The sequence below is a fragment of the Semicossyphus pulcher genome, unplaced genomic scaffold, assembly GCF_022749685.1.
Source record: "Semicossyphus pulcher isolate SPU_LCO1_2020_fin unplaced genomic scaffold, fSemPul1.0.p SCAF_1, whole genome shotgun sequence".
Taxonomy (NCBI): domain Eukaryota; kingdom Metazoa; phylum Chordata; class Actinopteri; order Labriformes; family Labridae; genus Semicossyphus; species Semicossyphus pulcher.
This window is the reverse complement of record NW_027211603.1, coordinates 10,167,483-10,190,072: the sequence shown is the minus strand read 5'-3', so window position 1 is coordinate 10,190,072 and position 22,590 is coordinate 10,167,483. Positions and strand designations below refer to the sequence as shown.

General features: G+C 42.0%; 2 protein-coding genes across 2 annotated transcripts in view; one reads left to right on the top strand and one right to left on the bottom strand.

Annotated features, from left to right (window-relative positions):
- Positions 1 to 12,345, top strand: part of cdkl5 (cyclin dependent kinase like 5) — a 40,743-nt gene extending 28,398 nt beyond the window's left edge. Inside the window, exons 13-20 of the mRNA XM_069661636.1 lie at positions 5 to 345; positions 2,279 to 2,380; positions 2,705 to 2,810; positions 4,755 to 4,890; positions 5,075 to 5,180; positions 6,701 to 6,862; positions 8,304 to 8,564; positions 8,784 to 12,345. Coding sequence (XP_069517737.1) covers positions 5 to 345; positions 2,279 to 2,380; positions 2,705 to 2,810; positions 4,755 to 4,890; positions 5,075 to 5,180; positions 6,701 to 6,862; positions 8,304 to 8,564; positions 8,784 to 9,188 — 1,619 coding nt within the window. The 3' untranslated portion in view covers positions 9,189 to 12,345. The remainder of the gene's footprint in view (positions 1 to 4; positions 346 to 2,278; positions 2,381 to 2,704; positions 2,811 to 4,754; positions 4,891 to 5,074; positions 5,181 to 6,700; positions 6,863 to 8,303; positions 8,565 to 8,783) is intronic.
- Positions 12,346 to 14,143: 1,798 nt separating this feature from the next.
- Positions 14,144 to 19,062, bottom strand: rs1a (retinoschisin 1a). The gene is made up of 6 exons (XM_069664061.1): positions 19,008 to 19,062; positions 18,642 to 18,667; positions 18,234 to 18,357; positions 16,131 to 16,272; positions 14,666 to 14,861; positions 14,144 to 14,296 (listed from the first exon to the last, which is right to left on the bottom strand). The coding sequence occupies exons 1-6, from the start codon at positions 19,060 to 19,062 to the stop codon at positions 14,144 to 14,146; spliced, it is 696 nt and encodes a 231-aa protein (XP_069520162.1).
- Between the last annotated feature and the right edge of the window lie 3,528 nt (positions 19,063 to 22,590).

Sequence of the window (22,590 nt, the reverse complement as noted above, 5' to 3'; positions counted from 1 at the left end):
CCAGAGGAGGCCGGAGCTCCGGAGCTCTTAGACCCGGGAGGAGCTGGGATGCCCTCCACTCACACTCTGCCTTCTCCACATGAGTCTTATCACTACGGCCTGGGCTACACCTCCCCCTTCTCCTCTCAACAACGGCCTCAACGCCACTCCATGTACGTGAGGAGGGAGCGCCACCGACCGCACGGGGTCGAGAGTGGGATGGCGGGCCTGCCTGCGCCGGGGCAGGCGATACCGACACGTGCCAGTAGCCTGCAGCTCCTCTCCCCTCAGCTGCAGCACCGGACCACCCTGGCCGGACACTCAGTGAGCTCTTCGAGAGAGAGCTGCAATGATGACATGACCAGGGTTAGTGGAAGACTCAGTGTTACCACCACACTCACAGAACTGACTTTCACACTGTAAAAGGGTCCATTTGGGGTTATCATATCATATTCCCAGGGGTAAAACACTAAGGGCATAATTCACTAATGCAACTTTTGCGTCGGCTAAACCTGTGCAAAAGGCTCCCCCTAATTCTCAAAGCACACGCAAAGAGTTGAATGCACCCCAAAGTGCGCTGCAGAGAAAACAGCGTCTCTGTGCTCTGTGCTCCAGTGCAAATTTGGCCCCTTTCTATGCAAATGAGCCTCGTGGCAAAAAGCACCTAATTCACTTACACCAGTGCTAACAGCACCGCACAGTTAGAGTGAAAATATTACCGTCTGCGGAGAGCTGGTCGTAACTGTTGCATAGTGTTATAAGTGTTATAAGGTCTGTCACGCTAAGAGTTTCCAGTGATCATGACGACAATTACACCTTTTGTGTAATCAAAAATGTAGGCCTATTTGTCTGTAAATACAGTTTGTCTGTTTTATAATAATATTAGCAATTATCCCGGGGCTGTCCGAGGCTTTTCCACATGTGGAGACTGCCTGGAGCCGTTACACATGACAGGGATTATTATCTGGATGAGCTGCTGTTCCGCGATCGTTTAAAAACTGAAGCTGCGTTACACAGAGTGAAACTAGTTAACACCTGTCGAGTCTGGACTTTAGAATAAACTGTTAAAAGAGATGCCCCCGTCTCTCCCTGCTCATCATCGATCTGTGCATTGAGTTGAGCTTCATTAGTGTGGAGCTCAGTTAATGCGCAGCACCGGGCAGCAGAGAGTGGAGGTGCAGACAGCTCCTCCTCACAATCAGACAAAAAACAAGAGCAAACTGCACAGATCTCCAAAACGTTATGAGTATGTTTGTGCTTGAATATCATCAGTGCAATTTGCTTTGTGAATCAGACATTGATACGGAGCAGACAGCGGGTGCAAATGATGCGCAATTTATGGAGCTATCAGCTGCCGCAATCCATTCTTAGTGAATTCCCCCCGAAATGTAGACATTTTCACTGCAGAGTGCACAGTGTTGTTTTTAATGAACCAGCAGCATAACACAGCAGGTGGTCAGGATACATGTATAATGTAGGATTTTTTCTGCCTTTGTTTTTTGAGAAATTAATGAGTGAAATCGCTCATTAAAATGCAAAGCAACTGGTCCTTAACGCTGAAAACTCTAAGGACATGTCATCAGTAATTAAATTACGACTTTAATTGAAGTGTTTTTGAGACTGAATATGATAATAAGAGTTAATAACTGTAGGCTAAATAAGCCAAAGTGAGTCATCTCCTTTGGAATATCATATCTGTCATTCAAGAGAGGATTTTAAACACCATGCAGACTTAAAAGTATAGGAGTTAAAATACAGTGGCTATGGCTCAGTTGGTAAACAGCGTCTGAAAAAAAAGCTCGTTATCCAGCCAGATTTTTATGGAAAAAAACAAACAAACATGGATGTGAGAAACACAAGAGGCAATAGATATACAGACAAACAGTGCGGCCAGCAGGAAGCCAGTGCCAGCATTTTGACTTTCCTCCGCCAACAGTACAGTAAGCTCAAGAGACCACAGAGCGATGCAGCCATAAGATGTTGAGTGGTTTGTTTTTTTGAAAGAATTAGAAAACCTATTTTTGCTCCTTCACAAATATCGCTGAAGCTCTTTACCTGCAATTAAAAGACACAACTGAATGCTACAAATCAGTGCAACACCAACCCCAACACATTCAAGACATGAAACATGTATGTAACAGTGTCTAAAGGTGAATCTTTTCTTCTGTGCTGTATGTGTGTGTGTTTCGTGAGTTGATGCGTGTGTGCAGGGACCGTCACTGTCTCACATTATCACTGCCTCTGCTTCATGCTGCTTCTTCAGTCTGCTTTGACCTGCGCCTGTCCGTCTTTTCAACAGAGTGAGCAGTCCCCTAAAGACATGAGCCACCCCTGTGCCCCCATCAAAGACTCTACGAGGGACAACACTGCTGCTTTTCATACGCAGCGCTCTAAAAACGAGGTCCGACCCCCTGACTCGTCCCCACCTCACTGAACACAGACAGTAGCTCTTCCGAACGCTGGTTTCCATAGCTTTCTCTGTTTCTACTCAGGCACACAGCTTCACTGCACGTTGTCGCTGGTATAAATGTAACCTCACTGAAAAGCTCTAAGATTGTCCTGAATGTCTTGTGACGTGAGCCAGCGAAGACTGTGATAGCTAATGATAAGCAATGAAGTGACGTTTATCGAGATCACAAAGCTAAAGATACTAAAGGACTCTGTGTGGTCCTGTGTCCCATGTTTGTATCTGTGTGTCTGGTGTCTGCATGTGTGTGTTTCTCAGGTCGGCATGTACCACGACCCTCATGTTGAGGACGGAGGTTCCTCCAAGGAGAACCGGATGATCTTCACTGAGTCCATGCCTCGGAGAGTCGGCAGCTTCTACCGAGGTAGGGAACAGGAAACGACGATACTGTGTGGCATCACATATATCAGAAAGGTGGAATATTCTAGTTTACTCGTGTAGCACTTTTCAGAAACAAGGCAAGTCAAATTACTTTACATATCATAGAATGAGGGAATTAGAAAACAAGGCTAGGTGAAAACCTAGTATGTGGCTGGCTGCATCAGGTCAGTGTGTGCTTTTGTGGGCAATGTGTTACAAGGACTGTCCTCATGAGGCCGATGACAACGTGTTTGAAAGCAGGTGCGCGCTGAGGACGTAGGTGAGGACAGCAGATGAGCAGTGGAGGAGCAGCCCCGCCTACTCCCAGAACAAAGAATCCACAGCCGTATAGACAGAGAGTCGCGTCAGCGGAGGTCCAATATGCTCCATGATCCGCCATTGCGATGTCGCAACTCTCTCTCTCTGCAGATCTGAAAGTACTCATTCAGTCAGTCAGTCACTCGCTCAGTCAGTCACATACAGACCTGTGTGTAGGGCTAATATAAAAGAAATACATACAACATAAAAAGCACATACATCAAAAGGCTTTATTAAACAATAAAATGAAATAGGAGATCAAAATGATCAATTACACAGAATAAGATATTAAACAATCAGGAACCGCCTCTGAATTACAGCTCTCTGTGGCTATACTTCAAAGCTAGTGTGTACTAACATGCTCATAATGGCAGTGCTAGCATGCGGATGTTTAGCAAGTAAACACTCAATCAAAATGAGATCTGATAATGTTTGTAAACTATATCATGAGCAAAAGTATGAGCAAAAATAAGCTAATTAGCGCTAAACACAAAGTACAGCTGGAACTAATGAGAATGTCATCAGGCTAGCAGGTGATTTATCATAAACCAAGATATTGGACGAAATACAATTTAATCATGTTGGCACAAGAGTGGGCTGCACGGTGGTGCAGTGGATAGCACTGTCACCTCCCGGTTCGGATGAAGTGGGGAGTTTGCATGTTCTCTCCGTGCATGCGTGGGTTCTCTCCAGGCATGAGCATGTCTTTGGACTGTGGGAGGAAGCCGGAGTGGCAAAGACATGCTCGTTAGGTTCATCTGTGACTTTAAATTGCTCGTAGGTGTGAATGTGAGTGTGAAAGGTTGTCTGTCTCTATGTCTCAGACATGGTGTACCCCGCCTCTCACCCAATGACCGCTAGGATTGAACAGGATAAGCGGTAGAGATAACGGATGGATGGATGGCACTAGAGGAAAAGCCTGAATTGTTAACCTAATGTAATTAATTATGCCTTTCCCATTTTCTTTGTCTCAATTTAAAAGAACTGAGATTCTGAGCTGACATCGTGGCTTCTTGTAGATCTGAAATGGTGCATAGAAACATTTTCAACATGTTTATTCTTTACCCTAAGAACAAGAAGCAGACACCTGTAAAAAGCCTTACTGCTTTATAAACCAATGGGGGAAAAGATTAGGGGAAAGGTTTGAAGGAAAAAAGACTTAACACTATTTTTTTTTAGCTTGTTGTGTCATTTAGAGGTCTGTTTTTAGATATCAATAGCCCTTTTTACAATGCCAGTTCAAGGCGGGATTATTACACCTCTGTTTCGTTCCGTCTTCTATGTAGAACGCATGGAAGTGAAATGTTGGGGCGAAGTTGTTCCACCTCTGAGCCGGCATCGGAGGTAGTAACAGAGGCGTAAAAGAGATGAAACGTCTGCATAAACAGCAGAGCCGGCTGGGCAAAAGAAAAGAGGCCCAGATATCAGCACTGAGTTATACAGACAAGGCAGACACAGTGGATTTTCGGAAATATGAGTGCAGTAAAAAAAAAATAGGAGAATAGAAAACATTCAACATCACAGAATAATAATAACAAATAAAGATTGTCCTTTTAAGACTTGTCCTCAGGGAAATCTCTATGATGTTATACACTTTTAATCTTTTTCTGTCCTCATTGTTTCTCTTCAGTTCCTTCCCCCAGACCGGATAACTCCTCCTCTTTCCACGACGGCGTTGGGCAGGGTCGAGGGCCGGTCGTACCTGTTGTACCCGGAGACCCTGTCGTCATGACCAACCACTCCAAACGCCAGACAGCTTTTGACTGGTGAGGATTTTTTCTCTCAAACGTAGTTGGCCAATAAAGCTGATTCTAAAAAAGTCAAAACACTAATTAAGATCAATCAGACTTCATGAGATAGCATGTGGTGCCGCTGTAGATGTATCACAGTCTCTAAATGACTGAATGAAAACACGTTAAGAACGATGAATTCTGCACATTTGCCTCGTAGGACTGCAGCAGAAGCAATGGTGATGAATCCTCCAGAGCCCGCCAAAGAGAAGGAAAAACAAGGCTTCTTCAGAGCCATTAAAAAGAAGAAGAAGAAGACACAAATAGTAAGATCATTTAAGTTGCTTTGTTTTTACCCTTGATTTCAGTTTTAGAAAATACTGATCAGACCAGTGCACCAGTTTTAATTTTTATCAGAATGTGCTTAACATTGTGAAAACACTGATATTATCGAGCTAGTGTTGAAGTGGTGTATGGTAATTTGAATATATAACAATTAGGTTCTTACTTTCAGCGTTTCTGCCATCATTCCTGTTGATAATTAAACATTTGGCTTTGCCTAAAATCTGGCAACACGGCCACTTTGCTTCAATGAGGTGCAATAGCTCATGAAGCATGAGAAGGCAGACAAAGAGAGAGAGTGTGAAACAAGTTCCAAGGTTAGTCAGAATCTGGTGGAGACAATGAAGGCAGAAATTCAAATTCTAACTCAAACTTTGCTTTATAAAAAAATGATCCCAGTTTACAAACCAGCCCCAAACTATACTCAGCGAAGTTGCTGATGTACCAGAGTCAAGTTGTTATTAAAATGTTGAGCAAACCTAAATAAAAATGTCTCTAAATATGCAAAAGAATTCACATTTATTACAATACTGTAAATACTGGATTGGTAGGAGTTGAGGCAAACAGTCGTTGGTACTAATTATACAACAGTTAGTTCTGACCAAGTAATCTGATTGGACAAGAGGCATTCCATGAGTGCTGATATAGAGTATAACATCACTAGGACTTTTCACTCTGTGTATCACTCCGCCTCAGCCAGGTGTTCTGAATTCTGTTAATTAACATTGATCTACAGTGATCAAGCTGGTGCCTCTGAATCACACAGCAGACTCTTATTTCACTGGTTGATGATGAATTCAAACAAACAGATAAATGTACATGATAGAAAACAGCTGATCTGTGGTAACCTCACAGTGCAGGAGAATGTTTGGGTTGCTTGGCAACAAAAGTTCAGTTTCAGTTAAGGTGTGGAACTAGTTGAGTTGGTGGAGCAAAAAACAATCTGTTGATACTTTATAGTACATTTTGCTGCTTGTATAACTGTTGTATAAAAGCAATATCACACTCGGGTCGTGATGTTGTACTGAATATCAATGCGGCTGTGGTACGATTGTAGGCAGGACGCCGCAGGCCGAGTGCTGCAGATAATCAGTGATGACCGTGATGGTATTCAGAAGGCTACAACATCACTTCCTCTCATGTGATATTGCTTGATTAGAAGGTTTTTGTTATCTCTGCTAAAATGTTGATGTGTTAACGGCCTGTCTGATCACCTTACCACTTATTTCAAATGACTGTGGAGAGTGAAACATTATTATGATAGGTGTAATGATGGCAAGGATTATGAAAAGTTGTGATGAAACCTAATTTTCCTTTTTCATGTTGGTCTGAATTTCCTCCCTCTGTGTTTTCTTCCAGTGTTAACTTAACAATGTAATCCTCGTGCTATTATTAAGCATATTCTCTGCATCTCTTGTTGAGGAATGTTTTGATTAAGATGGATCTGGCACTGTGGATGGATCTTTGTGTTGAGAGTTGTGGCTGTGCGTCTTGTGCTCCACAGACGGACATGGAGGACGGGAGGAACCCCAGCATCAAGAAAAGCCTTTTCCCCCTCTTTAGCTCTAAGAATAGCTTAAAGCACAACTCAGCTGTCAAAGTCCTACCTGTAGTGGCCTCGCCTATGGTACAACACCAGCCTCCCGCGCCCTACCCTGCCTCACCAGTAATCTAACCTCGACACTACGGCTGCATGTTAACTCACACTCACACATGACCTACTTTTTGAAATCCTCTCAAACCCTCGATGACTGATCGACTGTGAAATATTCCAAATTGAAAGGATTTCAAATACCTTTTGAGGCTAATGCTGCACGCTGTTTGTGCATCCATTTTGTCTCGCTGTAATGTATGTCAGACGCAGTCCCCTTGCATTCACATTGCATTGTAAGACATTGATTTCATGCTGCAGTGTGCTGTTTGTGAGGCCCACACGTCGAGACTCATCCTCTTCAAATGAACCATCACTGTATCATCAGAGAGCCATGAACATATTCCACACATTTCTGAGCACATGAACACACATGTGTATCCATACTGAAGACATCTGTGGACTCTGTACTGTGTCGTATAATCATCCTGAAATAAGAGTTGATTAAAGCTTCTTTTCTTTTTGGCTGAAAGTTAGAGGAGGAGGTTGATACGTAAGGGACGATGTATCTCTCCTGCTGGGGTTCAATAACAACCTGCTCACATTATCCCACTTATTATACAGCTTTTTACTTACAAAGTCAATTATTTAAAACAATTTATTGATTTGGAAATTTTTTTTTTAATTAAAAAATGATTAATTGTCTGTTTTGCGTTTAAAAATAGTCTGTTACACTCACAGTGAGAGCTGCGTCCATAGCGACGCTTAACTCTGTAGCTTTCTGTATATAATATTACTCAAATTAAAATGAGCTAAGCTAGCTGTTTTTACTGACATTTAATGGAAACATTTTCACTGATGGTCAAGGTTTTCTGATCTAGGTTTTCGGGACTGCCTTCGGCGGATTGATATAAGTACAGTTAGTCCTAGAGCCGCATCCCTAGCAACGGTCTGTTCTTCATAGCAACGTTCTGTTATCGAGAAATAACAGACCTTCGAATGGCGTAATTAAGTAATCAGAATCAAGTATTTAACACAGCTGTGTAATAAGTGTTTTATATCTTTTTAAAAATGAAGCTAAAGACAGCAGCCGGTTAGCTTTGCATAGCATAAAGACTGGAAATGAATGGAAAAGGCTAGCATGGCTCTGTTTAAAGGTAACAAAATCTACCAAAGTCAGTTATCAAGCAAAAATGGCCAGTTTTACCATCTCAAGATTTTTTATATTTGATAAATTACCCATTAATAAAAACGATAATCAGCAGAGGGATTAATAATGGAAATAACCATTAGTAGCAGCCCTGAAGTGAAAATATACTCATTTCAAAATGTGTGTATTTTTTTCATATGATGTCATCACCAGTCACCATCGCTACCTTCTTGTGACATTTCCATGTTACCAGAGGGATGCATGAATAACCTCACAGAGACCTGCGATGTGAATTGAGTGACACGTGATGAAAGTGTGTGTGGTATCTAATAATAGTGTCCCTGTATTTTGTTTCTCAATCGTTAGGTTCCTGGTAACGGACAAGAGCACATGTCTCTGCAGAGGAGCTCAAAGTCATCCTCCCACCACGGCAGCAGACGGAAAAACCGCGAGAGATCCCGAGACCGAGAGCGGGAACAAAGCCGAGACAGAGACCGTGACAGAGAGAGAGAGAGGGAACGGGAGAGAGAAAGAGAGAGAGAAAGGGAGCGAGAGAGGGAAAGAGGGAGGGAGAGAGAGAGAATCAATGATTGGCCACAAGACAAGCCCGTGGACTCACACTCTCAGGTACGAACAGAGACTTTAATTAGTGTTTGTTTGAAGATCACAGCAGTTGGTAAGAAACTGTCTTCACAAAGAAGAAGCTTGTAGTTGTTGGTGATTTGGAACTAGATAGACAGAGGGATGGATAGATAGATGTAGTTAGTATTTGTAGACAATCAGCAACATGGAGAAGCATTATCCTTTATGATAATTTATTAACTGTATCTCTTTCTCTCCTAACAGAGTCAACCCCTCAAGTCGCTCCGCAGACTCCTTCACCTCTCCCCTTCGTCCTCAAATCAAGGACAGCCTCCTCCTCCTCCCCCTGACCTGCGCTTCCAAGCTCCCCTCCCCAACCCCCCTCAGCCCTCATCCAAAGCGGGCTACCCCGAGGGTCGAGGGCACGCCGAGAGCAGGGGGCACTCCGGGGTGAGCAGCACCGCCCAGGCCAAGAGCCGCAAGACCAGCTACCCCTTACCTGGACAGATTGAGTCCAGCTGGCACGTGTCTGCTCTGCAGCGGGCGGAGGGCGCTCAGTTCACCCCCGAGCAGCTGGGCATCAAACCGGGGCAGAACGGACCCACCTTTACCCGAGCGTCCCGCTCCAGGATGCCAAACCTCAACGACCTGAAGGAGACCGCGCTGTAAACCCCCTCTGAACCACACCCACCTCCAATGTGTCTCCACCCTGAGAGCATCTGCCAGACGCAGACGTCATGGTACTGTAGTGAAAGTTTACATGAGAGCCTGTTTCACTGGATCGAGTCCTCGTTTAGAAACGTAGTTCTTTTGTTGATGCTCATGTCTACAAATCTACAAAGACTAGACGCTGACAGGTCGAACACAACGCAGCAGTAACAGTGCCAGTACTTTTTCAGATGTGTGTTATTCTGATCTTTCCTGTCAAGGAGACACTGCCCATGTGGCCTCTCTGCTGCCACCTGCTGCTCACAGGACGCTACAGCAACAAACATCAGACAGCCGCTGTCTCACTGGTGGCCAATAAACTCCAACGTTTTTTCAAGCTCCGATATTTGATAAGAACAACGACAAACAAAAAAAGATTTATATCAACATTATTTATTAAATATTTATTTGTTTTAAATTCAAGGATATAAGCTATAAATGACACAGTATGTAGGTTATATGGGAATATTATAAGGTAATATAGAGATAAATGTGTATTTGCAAGAGCTTTAGTTTCGACACAGAGAAATGCATAGATATTTATGTGTTGATAATACAATATGTCACGAGGAATATTTAATAATGGTGAATGTCCTTTTCTGTTCAATTTGATATGTTACTAACAGGTTTTTCACTTTTATCATCTTATTTTAACCCTATTTTACGTTTGTTTCATCAAAGTGTAAAGAAATATTGATATATAGAGTACTTGTTGCCCAAAGTAGAAAAAAAATCTCAGACCTGACATCTCAAACAAATCTGCCCTCCACCCTCATGACATCAGTTTTGAAGTTCAGTGACGAGTCGGGCTGTTCGTCAGCAGGGTTCGGTTGCAGAACAGCCAGAGAGACTGTTAGGCTCCGTGTTTGTCAACCCGCTTTACGTCCCACTCATGGTGTCCCCATTTTAAAACGAGCCCCATGTTCAGTCTCTAAGTTCACTTATCAGCGACAACGGCTTTCCAGCTCCATGCTGCCATGTTAGTTTTGTCTACAGCCTTAACAGCAGGAAATGAGCATCAATACTTTGGTGCCCATCTGTGGTAAAAAAAAAAAGCACGCCTCTTTTAATGAGGTGTGAAACATTTAAGTGTTGAAGATAGTAGGGGAGCACTCTGCAAAAAGGCATACCTCACCTACAACCTTTAAGATCGAAAAGGTTAAGTCTGGTGGCATCTTTTATTTCTTCATGTCAACAAATCCAATGAAAAGACCAAAACCAACAATGGCTGAACCTAATAAGTGCTGTCTGTGTATCCAAAACCTGATGTAGCTTACTGCAATAGATAGATTAAAAACACAATAGTGAGCAACACGGTTGCATTTACTAACATGTTCCTTCATTATCATGGCCACTGTAGTTAATCATTTGCACAAACATCCTGATACTTGAAATATACAGTAAAGAGCCAAGTGTGTATTAATCCGCAACTGAAAATAGTCCCTATTTAATGCTTATTTAATCTTGTATAATAATGTTTCCTTGAAACTGTTGCTGTTTACAAAAAAAAGACATAAATGAAACTTTATATTTGTGGCTTCTTTAGTAGGAACGAACTGTTGGATTCCCACTGAGGAGCATGGGAAGTCCAGCAGTGAGAGAAGAACTGAGGCTGCATTCAGACTGATGGTAGTCCTCCTATGAAAAAATGCAGCCCTCTCTTACATTAGAAACAGGCGAGCTAGGTGACGTAACAGAGGGCGCAAAGGCAGGAACTCATGATAGTCCTGCAAAAAAACCTAACTTGGCTCAGCTTTTGCGACGTTATTCAGATATATATTAGCGCACATTAGTGGTAGATTACTTAAAGCCTGTGATGTGAACACTAGTTATTCTGTGTATCTCTAAAATAGATAGAAGAAATAGATTAAATTAATGCTGCTGTGATAACTTCCCAGTGTTGTGTTATAAGCCACTGTGCATCATTTGTAACACATTATTCTCTTACACGAACAGGACAACATGCTAATGCAGGCCCGTGCATTGTTGTTATTTCTTTGGATTTGTCGACGATAAGAAAGAAAAGGAAACGCCAGACTTCTCCTTTCATGTGTGTTTACATTTTTCAGTGAGCATTTTAAAGCTTATGTTATCAGTTTTTGTAAATGCCTTTTGTAAATGCGAATTTGGTTTTCCTACTGTTTACGCTTTACTTTTTATTTGTAATATCTCTAGCCATGATCAGGGATGATTTAACTGAACTAGTTCATTCATAAAAGCATTTACCGACTGTACTGACACGTGGATGATACAAAACAACACAATTTGTGGCCTAGGCAAACACACAGCAGAGTTTTCCTTCCTGTCGTGCATTTATCCTCCGTCCCTGACTCTTCTTCTGTGGTTTTAAAGCTTAAGAACAGCTTTCATGCCACAGAAGGAGGTAACAGAGGAAAGAAGGATGGATGCATTTGTTCAAAACCCGAGGCATCTGTGGACTAAAAAGAGGATTTCATGTTTTGTTTCACGTCTGTTGAATGAATGAAAAAACACAAACAAGAGGGGAAAACAACAAATGAACCAATTGACTACTGGCTGATTGAAAGCAATAACATGCAGAAAGAGACCCATACTAATGCCGATTGCCATGTCAAATCAGTGGCTGCTTAAACTGGAGCCAAATATAGCAGAAGGAGACTGTGATTAAGTGTCCACGTATAATATCAAGACATCGCTCTGCAATACATTTTTATTTTCAGATTGTCCTTGAACACGACCCCGGAAAGGTCAAACTGCCCCCTGTTGTGTATTCTGAAAAATCCTGATTGCTAATGATTGTAAACGACTGCTGATGTGGGTTCTTCTCGATCATTAAAGGGACAGAGTGATGACAAAGCTTGCCTTGCTAGCGACCCGAAGCCTTACATTAGCTCACTGTCTAAACACTTCAGATGGAAATGGAGGCTTCAACCCCGCAGTAAGTCACATCTACTCAGAACTGAGAGGAGTTTTTCTTTCACAGATACGAATGTGTTTCCTAAAACATCAGTTCTTTTTTCATTCAACCGTTTCCCACTTCTTACAGGGTGTAAATAGAAATAATAGAGTGTATCTATACTGACCATTCTACTTTAAAATGATAGGGTCTCATAATAAAAGCAAACTGTACATTTTTGAACGGCTCATTTGTTTGTTTTGTAGCACAGACACGCACACACAACAGCTTGATGACAGAAGTGTTGATTTAATCAAGGATATTATTTGATGATACAATAAAGAAAGCAGGGTGAATACAACTCTGCATTGTTTCCTAAAGCACCATGGGACATTTGACAGAAAAAGTCAGGAGTTAACCACAGTTCAAAACCACATTTGGATATGAGTGAGCTGTCAATCCCTCAATCTTTGTACAGCACTGAAGAGTGATAAGTTTTCAAAAAAGTGCAAAAACAGGAAGTGAAAGAACACGCAGAATTTACATCAACACGCCCGGTATTTATCTACTTTTTCTTCTTATCAGCAAATCTCATGAAAAGACCAAATCAACAAAGTGTTAGCCATTTTCTCAAAACATTCTGGTCTCACACTTCTGTCTGATCATTTGTTCAAACTGAAGATAAAAAATTATTCTCTTTAAATGGGTCATAATTATATAATTTTATACAACAGTTAGACCAAGTCATCTGATTGGACAAGAGGCATTCTATAATGGTGATGTAGAAAACATGACAGGGATTTGTCATTGTGTATCACTCAGCCAGGTGTTCTGAACACTGTTAATTAACATTACAGCAGACTCTGTACCCTCTCTACATTAATCAGGCTGGTGCCTCTGAATCACACAGCAGACTCGTATTTCACTGGTTGATGATGAATTAAAACAAACAGATAAATGTACATGATAAAAAACAGCTGATCTGTTGTAACATGTAGACACAGTGCAGGAGAATGTTTGGGTTGCTTGGCAACAAAAGTCCAGTTTCAGTTAAGTTGTGGAACTAGTTGAGTTGGTGGAGCAAAAAATAATCTGTTGTTACTTTATTCTACTACTTGCTGCTTGTATAACTGTTGTATAAAAGCAATATCACTAATTGTGTAAAAGTTGATTTGTTGCTGGACAGGGTCGTTTTCAGCTAACTTTACTCAAACAGTATTAAAGTGTACATCTGTTGGGGACTATTTCCAGCAGCGGATTAATACACATTTGATCCACATTGGAGAGTTAAGTATTTAGAGCAGCAGGACAGCGTATATGGTATTGATTTGAAATAAACTGCAGTCCCCAGGTGATGAAGTATCATGTCCACCAGACTGCCAACAGTGCGCCCCACTGATGTGTTTTTAGAACAATACAAATAAATGCATTAAGAGTAAAGAAGTGACAATACTGGCTGATAGGATCAATTGTTGTTTTTGTCTTTTCATGGGCTTTTTGGCAGTTTGAAAAATGTAGAGTAGCTTTATCCTTCAAGCAAATCAGGAGCAGAGGCGGCCTGAGCGATGCAGAACTGCAAATTCCCTGTTCACCATTAAATATCAGGTTAAGCAGACAGACCACTGACCTGTCACATGAGGACAGACATGTTTTTAAAGAGCTCGTCTCTGACCGGTGTATCAAACCTCCATAGCAACACTGCCTCTCCCTCTCCACACCTAATTATTGCTTTGAATTTATGCCATTTCATTTGAAATGGACCAATCTATTGAGAACTGAGCAAATTAAAGCCTCCAGTGTGAGCCTGGTTCAACACAGACAAAGGAGAGAGGAGTGAATGGAGGCTCATTGAGCATATCAAACAAATATTTATAGTCAAACTGTTAAAAAAAGGTTTTAACCAAATGTTTTTGTGGTTTTCTGCATGTAGTTAAAGGGGCGAAATCTGTGGGTAAAATAACAGACCACACATTCAGACGATGGAGCTTTAGGGACAGATGAAGTGTTGGGAAAAGGCCTTGGGGACGGTGCGAGGAGAGGTTCACATGCACTTGTTCATGCAGAGCAGCAGCTCCAGGCGCAGAGCGATGCGTGTGTGCCAGCCGAGCGGGAGGATGCGGATGTAACGAGCCACGATGGGCGGTCGCAGGAGGTTCTGCACAGACGAGGAGCGGTCAGAGTTTCCATAAAACACCTGAGGAGAGAGGGGTCAAAGGTCAGGTTGGAGTAGCTTATTAGACTGGAAAAGTAATTGACAGAAACTGATAAAATATAATAAAGAATACATTTGATTTACAGGGATTTCAAGGGAAGAAAAGCAGGAAAGCTGGAATCAGTTCATGTCTGACTTTTTTGTATCAACATTTTTGGCGATTAGTATTTATTCAAACTACAAATGATCATTAACAAGATGATAACAACAACAGCCTCCAAGTTTATATTTTTTCTGACATTGCTATCAGTCCAACCAGTGTAGTGTTTTTTAATGGCCGACATCAAGCCTCACTCTTTGTATCACATAAACTCTGTGGAGTCACTTCAGATTTTCAGTGCTTTAACTCACCCTGTTGTTTCCGGTCTGGTCTTTGTAATAGATCCAGTTGAGTTTCTCGTCTGAGCGGAATTGAACGCTGTACTTGGTGACCCACTCGTCGGCGTCACAGCGGCCCTGGGTGAGGATCCCAGACACCACCATCACATCCAGCAGGTCGATCTGTAGCCACTGACTGCTGTCCTGAAACTTAGACAGCCAGGCACACCTGCAGGAGAAACACGAGCATTCAGTATAATCGAGCTTGTTGTTTTCTGCAGGACTTTTATTTTAATTTACAAAATCAATCTCTTCCTTTTGTTCCAGTTTTTAGAGATATTAATGGTTTACATTTTTACCTATACCAGGCTTAAAGTGTGTATTCGCTTTACTCTGGTTGAAACTCTAAGGCCTGTTTCCCTCTGATCACTCCACATTGGTCTTGTTGTATGTTGTCTGTGTGTTTCTTTGTACCTGTAACCACACCCTTCAATGATGTCAAGGGGTCTTACAGCACACAAATACATCACCGCAGGCAGGTGAGAGCTTGAACCACCTTAGGTCAGGAAACAGATGATCTTTCGGTGGTGTGAAGCTATTCTTTTTATAGTGATTAAAGATATAATCTTGAAGTTCTCAGTTTCATTCTATGGGGCGGCACCTTATGGCGATAAAAGGTAATTGCGGGCGCACATGTTTCTGACAGGTCAAACGTCTACGGTTGGCTCCCTTTGTTACGGTTGTAACTCTTGATTTTCCTCGCTGACGGTCGCTTTCCTTTTTAGACTGTTTGCCTTCATCTGAGCGTCAAGTTTGTTTCTTTTTCTTTGGATTTTCACTTATTTTTGAAGTTGTATCTGTAGTCATCCATCTTTTCTTTGTTTGTTCAGCCATAGTAGATTACTGTTTACTCGCAACACTTGCAGAGACCGGAAAAGCAGCCGCTTAGCTCCGCCTACCCTCTCTGGCAGACCAACCCCTTCTGGCTGATGGAAAATGCGTCACTAACTGGGCTCAGCTTGTGATTTTATCCACCAATGTCGCCACAGACACCCAGTCTGTGATACTGCAAATGCAAAGGCTTTCATCAGTGGGCCATAGACTCAATCACCAGTGTGTTACATTATTCGGCGATAGATAGAGACTTAATAGACATTTATTTAAATGAAAATCTTTAAGATTATATCTTTAACTAAGAATTGGTATGTCAACCTCAGCAAATGCACCTTACATAATAAGGAATGGTCGCATTTGGTCTGAGTTGATCTTTGTTAATATTGCCTGCCCTCACAGGCGAGCGCCTGGACGTTATGAGGGTCTCTCCCCTGAGACAAAACAGGCAACCGTCTCTGGCAGAAGCAACATTTTTATGAGTTAAATTAAAACAAACCCGAGCATTCGTTGCCAGAAACTAAAAATACAAGCAGTTACATAATTCTGCAAAAGGTTCTGTTTGCTATCTTGACATAGTACGTCAAACATGTTGGCCTTTACTTACCCGAAGCCCTGAGTGTTGAGGCGGGCCCTGCTGGGCAGCCACGAGGAGAACCAGCCGGTGTACTGGTCCTGGTTGGAGCAGGTGATCTGGTCCGGATTCACTGATCCGGCCTCGAAGCCCAGAGGCCTGTGGTACGGACACTCTGCAGGAGAGACAAGTCTAATTTAAATCTCTGGTGTAATCGTTTGGACATAAAGACCTCCGTGCTATGAGGCTTTCAAGGTCACCGCCCTGATAGAGGAGAAAACACAAACATGTCAGCTAAGCAGTAAAACACTGAAATGATCATCGCTAAGCCTTTTAATTCTCCATCTTTCATCCTTTCTCCTCTCTCTATCCTCGCCCCTGCTGACTTACAATCCTCACACTCTCCCGCTCCCAAAAGCCCCCTCCTGTTAGCCGTCCCGGTGTGACCCATATCCCCTCCTAAAAGCCTGCAGTTTAAATCTCCACAGTGAGAGATCAGTGATGTCCATTAGGGCGGCAGGCGGACAGATGGCCATGTCCTCCTCTCCGCAGCTTTAGCTCCGTGTTGCTCGCGTGTTTTCATCCATCAATCTGCCCTTTCACTTCCACTAAAATCCCACAAGAGGAAGTCTTCAGCTGACTCTGTAAAAGCATGTTATAAATATATGCATAGGCGAGTTAATAGAGCTGCACACGAGTGAGTTTTTTCTCCCTAAAGTTCCTAAAACATCAGCTGTGGATGAGTGGAGCTGAAACCTGATGCGCTTTTGTTTACTACTGGATTAAGCCTATCCGGTGCAGGGTCACATCCTGCCTAATCCCTGAATTACAATGTGTACAGCAGCAGCAGAGTGTGTGAGTCAGGAGATAAGTGTTTACATAACAGCGATGCGAGCGACACTGTCGTCCTCTCTAATGTATTTCAGCGCTAAAATAAAACACATTCAGATGGCTGGGTTAGAGGAAAAGCAGAAAGGTGAGACAGCAGGAAGAAAGTCTGAGGCTGTCTGTCATCTTTGATCATCACTGGGTCCATGTTGTGGTGATTACTGGTTTGTGTGATTGTGCCATCAGCACGGCCCATAAGGAGCCCTGTAATCTGAGCAAAACGCTCTGAGATAATGATCATCTGCTGAACTTATTGTTCTGTCAATCAAGCGGAGCCACGTGATTTATGGCTCAGTCAGCACACATCGATTCACTGAGGGAAGCCCTTTCAATGTACATCAACTCCGCCTTCTTCCTCTCTTGCTAAAGGCAACACATGTCGGATCTTTATGTGAGGCTACCATCAGTCCCTTCTTTGTTTTATTGTGTTTGTTATGTCGAGAAAGATGTTTTATTTCAACCAAATCTGCTGTTTTTGGTTCATATCTGCATCCCTGTGCAGGTTCTGGGGTAACTTTGTGAGCATTTATCATTTTTTAACATGACCTCTACTGAAAGGAAGACTATTCTTCTTTTTGTCTGCATCTGTTTGTAGATTAAGATCAAGATTCACAGGACATTTTTTGTCTGAATTCTCCTGATACTGAAACACTGAATCAAGAGGATTGTGCAGCCTCAGTGAGAGTGTTTGTGTTTCTTATCACGGCTCCATCTGCATCATCTTCTCTGACGATGTCCACTGGAGCATGTCCGCCCTGTGGCGTCAAATCTGGAGTCTAATGCACTCATGCATGTGCATATAGAGATCCCCCTTCTATCTGTGTCATCAGCAATGCGGAGCTTAAAGGATTTGTTGATTAAACAATGGACAAGATTTTAATAGCCAACTATTTTGGTTTTCAATTTTTCAATCAATTTTCAAGCCCAAAATTCAGCGGTTTCATCCTCATGAATGTGAAGATTTAGATTTTAATTTGTCTTAAAGTAAATTTGCTGGACTTGAAAAGCAAAATGATTAATCTATTAAATGAGAACATACTCATCAGATTAATTTATATTAAAAAACATCATAAGTAACAGACCTACAGACAGAATTCTGTCTTTGTTTTTGTGGTGAGTAAACCAAGCACCCATTACGAGTCGATAACACCTCACTTTGATATCTCTAAATGAAGGCCATTCATGTTTCATTAATGGTTGGCTAAATTTGTTGGGAAGTTTACTGACACAAATAACAGTTGTTCTGACCTGGCATGCAGTCGACTCCTCGCACCATGGAGCCCGTCCCAATGGAGGTGTACTCAGTCGGGGTTTCTACTCCTTCACAGTCACATTTGCAGGACTTGCTGGTCCACGCCTCGGAAACTCCCACCTCAGGGAAACACACAAACAACATGCAATGAATGCAATTCAAAAAAAGCATCAACACAGATACCCAGCACATAAATACTTTCATTTTAAAATACAGCGGGTGTGCACTGAAAGGATAGTGATCCAGCTATGTAACAGCAGATTTCATTCATTCAAAGAGAGATTGTTAATCTCAAAGCTGAGGTGTTTGTTGTTGATCTAAAGCGCTCTGAGCTTTATTTAATGTAAATCCTGTTGGTTCTAACAGTTAAAACATCTTCGATAGCTGCTGAGTTTCCTTCATACCTCTTGAGCATTGATGCTGATGAGCACTGTTCAGGCAGATGGACAGAAGGACAAAGCACAGGGAGGCATCCGAGGAAGCGCAGAGGAGGAAAGAGACTGTTAGGACACAGTAGTCACCCACTGTAGCAAACAAAATCTGTGCATCAATCTGTCTCCATTTAACCAGATTAGGGAAACGCAAATAAACACAACACAGAGAAAAAGAATCATATATGATGTCAACAAAGGAAACCTGGATCTTAATCCCCGAGCTGACTGGAAAAATCTGCTGTATTTGTCAAAATCTGAGAGAGGAATCAGTTTGAGTTTAGAGTTTTAAAGTTCTAAAGCTCACAGATTACGTGTTCACAGAGACTGAAGTCGTACCGTTAGCTCCCAGAAGAAGCAGGACCAGCAGGGAACGCTGCACGATGAGAGCCATCTTCCAACCTCCAAACAGACGGGAACAAACTGTAGAATGAGCAACCAAGCCAGCAGTGATAGAGAGGCTGGATTACAATAATCCACGGGACACTAATGGCCTTACCTAATGCCGTCCTTATCTGACAAAGCCCCTCCTACAGCTGTTCACCCACCACCATCATCAGCGACCACCAGCAACGCCACGCATCCTCATAATCACAGCACGGTCACAGGGGTCACCTTAAAAGATCCTGCAGGAGGAACAAAAATCAGTGTGACAGATTTGTGTGTGTGTGTGTGTGTGTGTGTGTGTGTGTGTGTGTAGGAGAGATGCTGCTGGAGGGTGGTGATGGCTTCTGCTGGGCCTTGTGATCCATATGATCCACCAGAAGGTCTTTGTTTGGTTTGAAAATATGGAAGAGAGAAAGGAAGAGCTGCACATTAGAGAAATACTTCACCTATACCACGTATTTAAATCAGTTTTACACTAAAAAATCAGGATGTTTTGATACTTTCTTGGGTCTGTAACAAAGAAACATGTTTTCACACTTCTGGAGAACAAGTATTGTGGACCATTGGACCGCAGCATCCCGACAGTGCTTCTTCATAACACTATTTTGTCTCACATTTAACCATTATTAAAACATTGCTGCTTTTGCCATTTGGATTCTGCACTTGCCCACATTGTGATTTGGATGATAAGGCAATCAATTGTGCAGCTCAGGAGAGAAGAAAGACTTAATATAAAAACAAGTCTCTGAGGATTGAGATATAAACATATTCGGGGCTACATGGTGCGGTCCATGTACAGAGGATACAGCCCCGGCTTCAACCCCCAACCCTGGCCCCTTGCCCCATTCTCTCTTCCCCTGTTTCCAACACCATCCACTGTCATATCTCTTTTATTGAAAGGAATAAAAGGCCAATCTGACTCTCATGATGCTCCTGTTATCATTCATAATGAAAAAATCAGGCAGGTTTCTTCTCATAAATACTTGAGTGTAATGCTAGATCGTCTTTTATCCTGGAAAGACCACACTGAATTTGTCTGCAAAAAGACAAAACAAAGAACTTATTTTCTTCACCAACTTAGATCTTTCGGGGTGAGTAAACAGTCTTCTTTTGTTCTGTGTGTCCTACAGTACTTTAACACCACGTGGTACAAGTGTCTGTCCACTGTGTTGAAGTCTAAACGGCTCCACCAGTTGAAAATCTGCTCAAAGGTTGTCGGACAGTCACATGGGAAAGTTTATGAATCAGCCTACAACAGGAACATGTTTAGACTGGGGAACAACAATGTGTCTGACCCAGACCACGCTCTGCAGAGGCAGTATGAACTATTACCATTAAACCGGAGATACGGGGTCCCAGGTTTTAATAAGGTTAGACTGAAGCACTCGTTTGTTCATCAATCTATCCTGAAATTAAATATCAAACTAAATCCCTGATCAAAGGTACGTTACAGCGCCCTGAACTCTGTCTTCTATGTTTGAACTGTTTTGTCAAATGTATGTTTTTTGTGTCCCGTCTATCTATCTGAAAATATAATAATCTTAAAAAAAGAAAAATCAACATATTCAAAATATTCATTTCCAAAAGGATCCTCAGTAGTTCAGCTACAACGCTCAGATAATGATGCAAAGAACGAGAAAACAAATGTTCAAAGCAGAGCCGACTGAAAAGCTGCCAAAACACAGCTTCACTGCATTGACGTTCCCTCCTGACTCTCACATCGAGCAATTAGGGAATAAACTCTTGCTGCCTTTGGATTAGATGCTAAGATTTACAAGAGATAATACAACAACTTAATATGAGTAAAGATAACAACATGAGTGTATTTCTTTCTTTTAAATCGCAGCCGATTTCCAGGCATGTAGATCAATTCTCATATGAAACATTCTGTTCTTTAATCCTATTAATGATTAAAGAGGCTAAAGTGGGATTTTAATGAAAAAAAATTATGTTTCTGAAAATGTTTCAAGCATTTTTACTGTTGAAGCTTATTGAAAATGTGTCTTAAAAAAGGTTGGGTGCCATCACTCCTGATGTTTAACACAAACATGTCGCGTTCCTGCTTCTATTTGACGTTTCTCTCAGCAGCAGAAACTCTGCAGGCCGAAGACGTCTGAAGTCACACTGAGGGCTTCAAAGCCTGCTGACAGGTGAACGTTATTAAGCCTAATTAAGCAAGGCTGTTTTAATGTGCGCTCATTAAAACATCAAATTCAGTCCTCACACACACACACGTCTCTGTCGTGCTCTCGTTTCTGGTGACCTCTGAAGGAACTGCTGTAAATTTAATTTCCTGATTTCTGTTCAAGAAGGTGTTTGTGACAAAAGCTGAGCAGAAGTCAGAATGAAGGCTCCTGTCCGAGCAGCACGCAGGATTCCTTCACAGACAGAAGGACTAAAGAAGAGGACTAAAGCTCACTCCACCCTCATCTACAGAGCTCGTAAAGAGGTGAGAATAAAACGTGTCTCTTGTTTAAATGGGATTCTTTTACAGTAGGTCAAAGGTCAAAATTTCCCAGTGGACTTTGCTGGTGAAAATGCTTTAGAGTCCTTTGATCTGAAGGGATACTTAAAACCTCCTGTAACTCTTCATCTCTCCTGCAGGTCAGTCCGGCTTCGATGAGGAGTCCAGACTTCCTGGTCAGCCGGCTCAGATTTCCCAAACCCGTCCTGCTCAGGCTGGTGAGCTCGGAGGCGTCCCGGCTGTCGAAAGCAAACCGAGTGAAAGTCATCACCGTGCAGGAGATCAACGCTGCTGTCACTAATGTACGACAGAAGATTCATACAAGAGCTGCTGCATGAAGAGCAGGACAAGCATTTTATTATTTTATTAACTATGATATTAAAGAGTCTTTAAATGTTTAATCTGGTTCCCTTAATCAATCACTGAGTAAGAAAACATTCACTCTTTTGCAATACACAACGAGTTATTTATGGAAGCTTAATCTCAATTTAAAGATCTCATCTTGATGATTTTTTTCATCCTCTTTGGCAGCATCTTTAGTGAATAATTTTTATTAAGGGAGGACACTCCCCAATTTAATCAGACATCCACAGTTGGCTCCCTTTGTCACGGTTGTAGCTCTTGATATTCCTCGCTGACGGTCTCTTTCCTTATTAGACTGTTTGCCTTCATCTGAGCGTCAAATTTGTTTCTTTTTCTTTGGATTTTCACTTATTTTTGAAGTGGTCTGTAGTCATCGATCTTTCCTTTATTGATTCAGCCATAGTAGTTTACTCATAACACTTGCAGAGACCAGAAAAGCAGCCGCATGGCTCCGCCTACCCTCTCAGTGATAGTGACTTAACAGACATTTATATAAATGAAAATCTTTGAGATCATACCTTTTTTAAAGAACATGTTGTAGAAGTTAAATGAAGAGATTTAAGAGGCTGTAGATACAGGTCATAGTAAAGGTTATGGTGATGGGTCCATTGACCAATTATTGGCTAACAATGCTACAGTTGGACACACTTCATCTGGCTGTCATTTTATTAGCATTTCATATGAATAAAAACTGGGGTATTTGTTGGG

Bases quoted from the DNA above. Each gene is read 5' to 3' on its own strand.
- rs1a (XM_069664061.1), bottom strand. From the start codon at position 19,062: ATGGCTCTCATCGTGCAGCGTTCCCTGCTGGTCCTGCTTCTTCTGGGA. The intron at 18,358-18,641 runs GTATGAAGGAAA...TGTTTCCCTGAG, and splicing joins TCAGCATCAATGCTCAAGAG to GTGGGAGTTTCCGAGGCGTG. The intron at 16,273-18,233 runs GTCAGAACAACT...TCTCTCCTGCAG, and splicing joins AGGAGTCGACTGCATGCCAG to AGTGTCCGTACCACAGGCCT.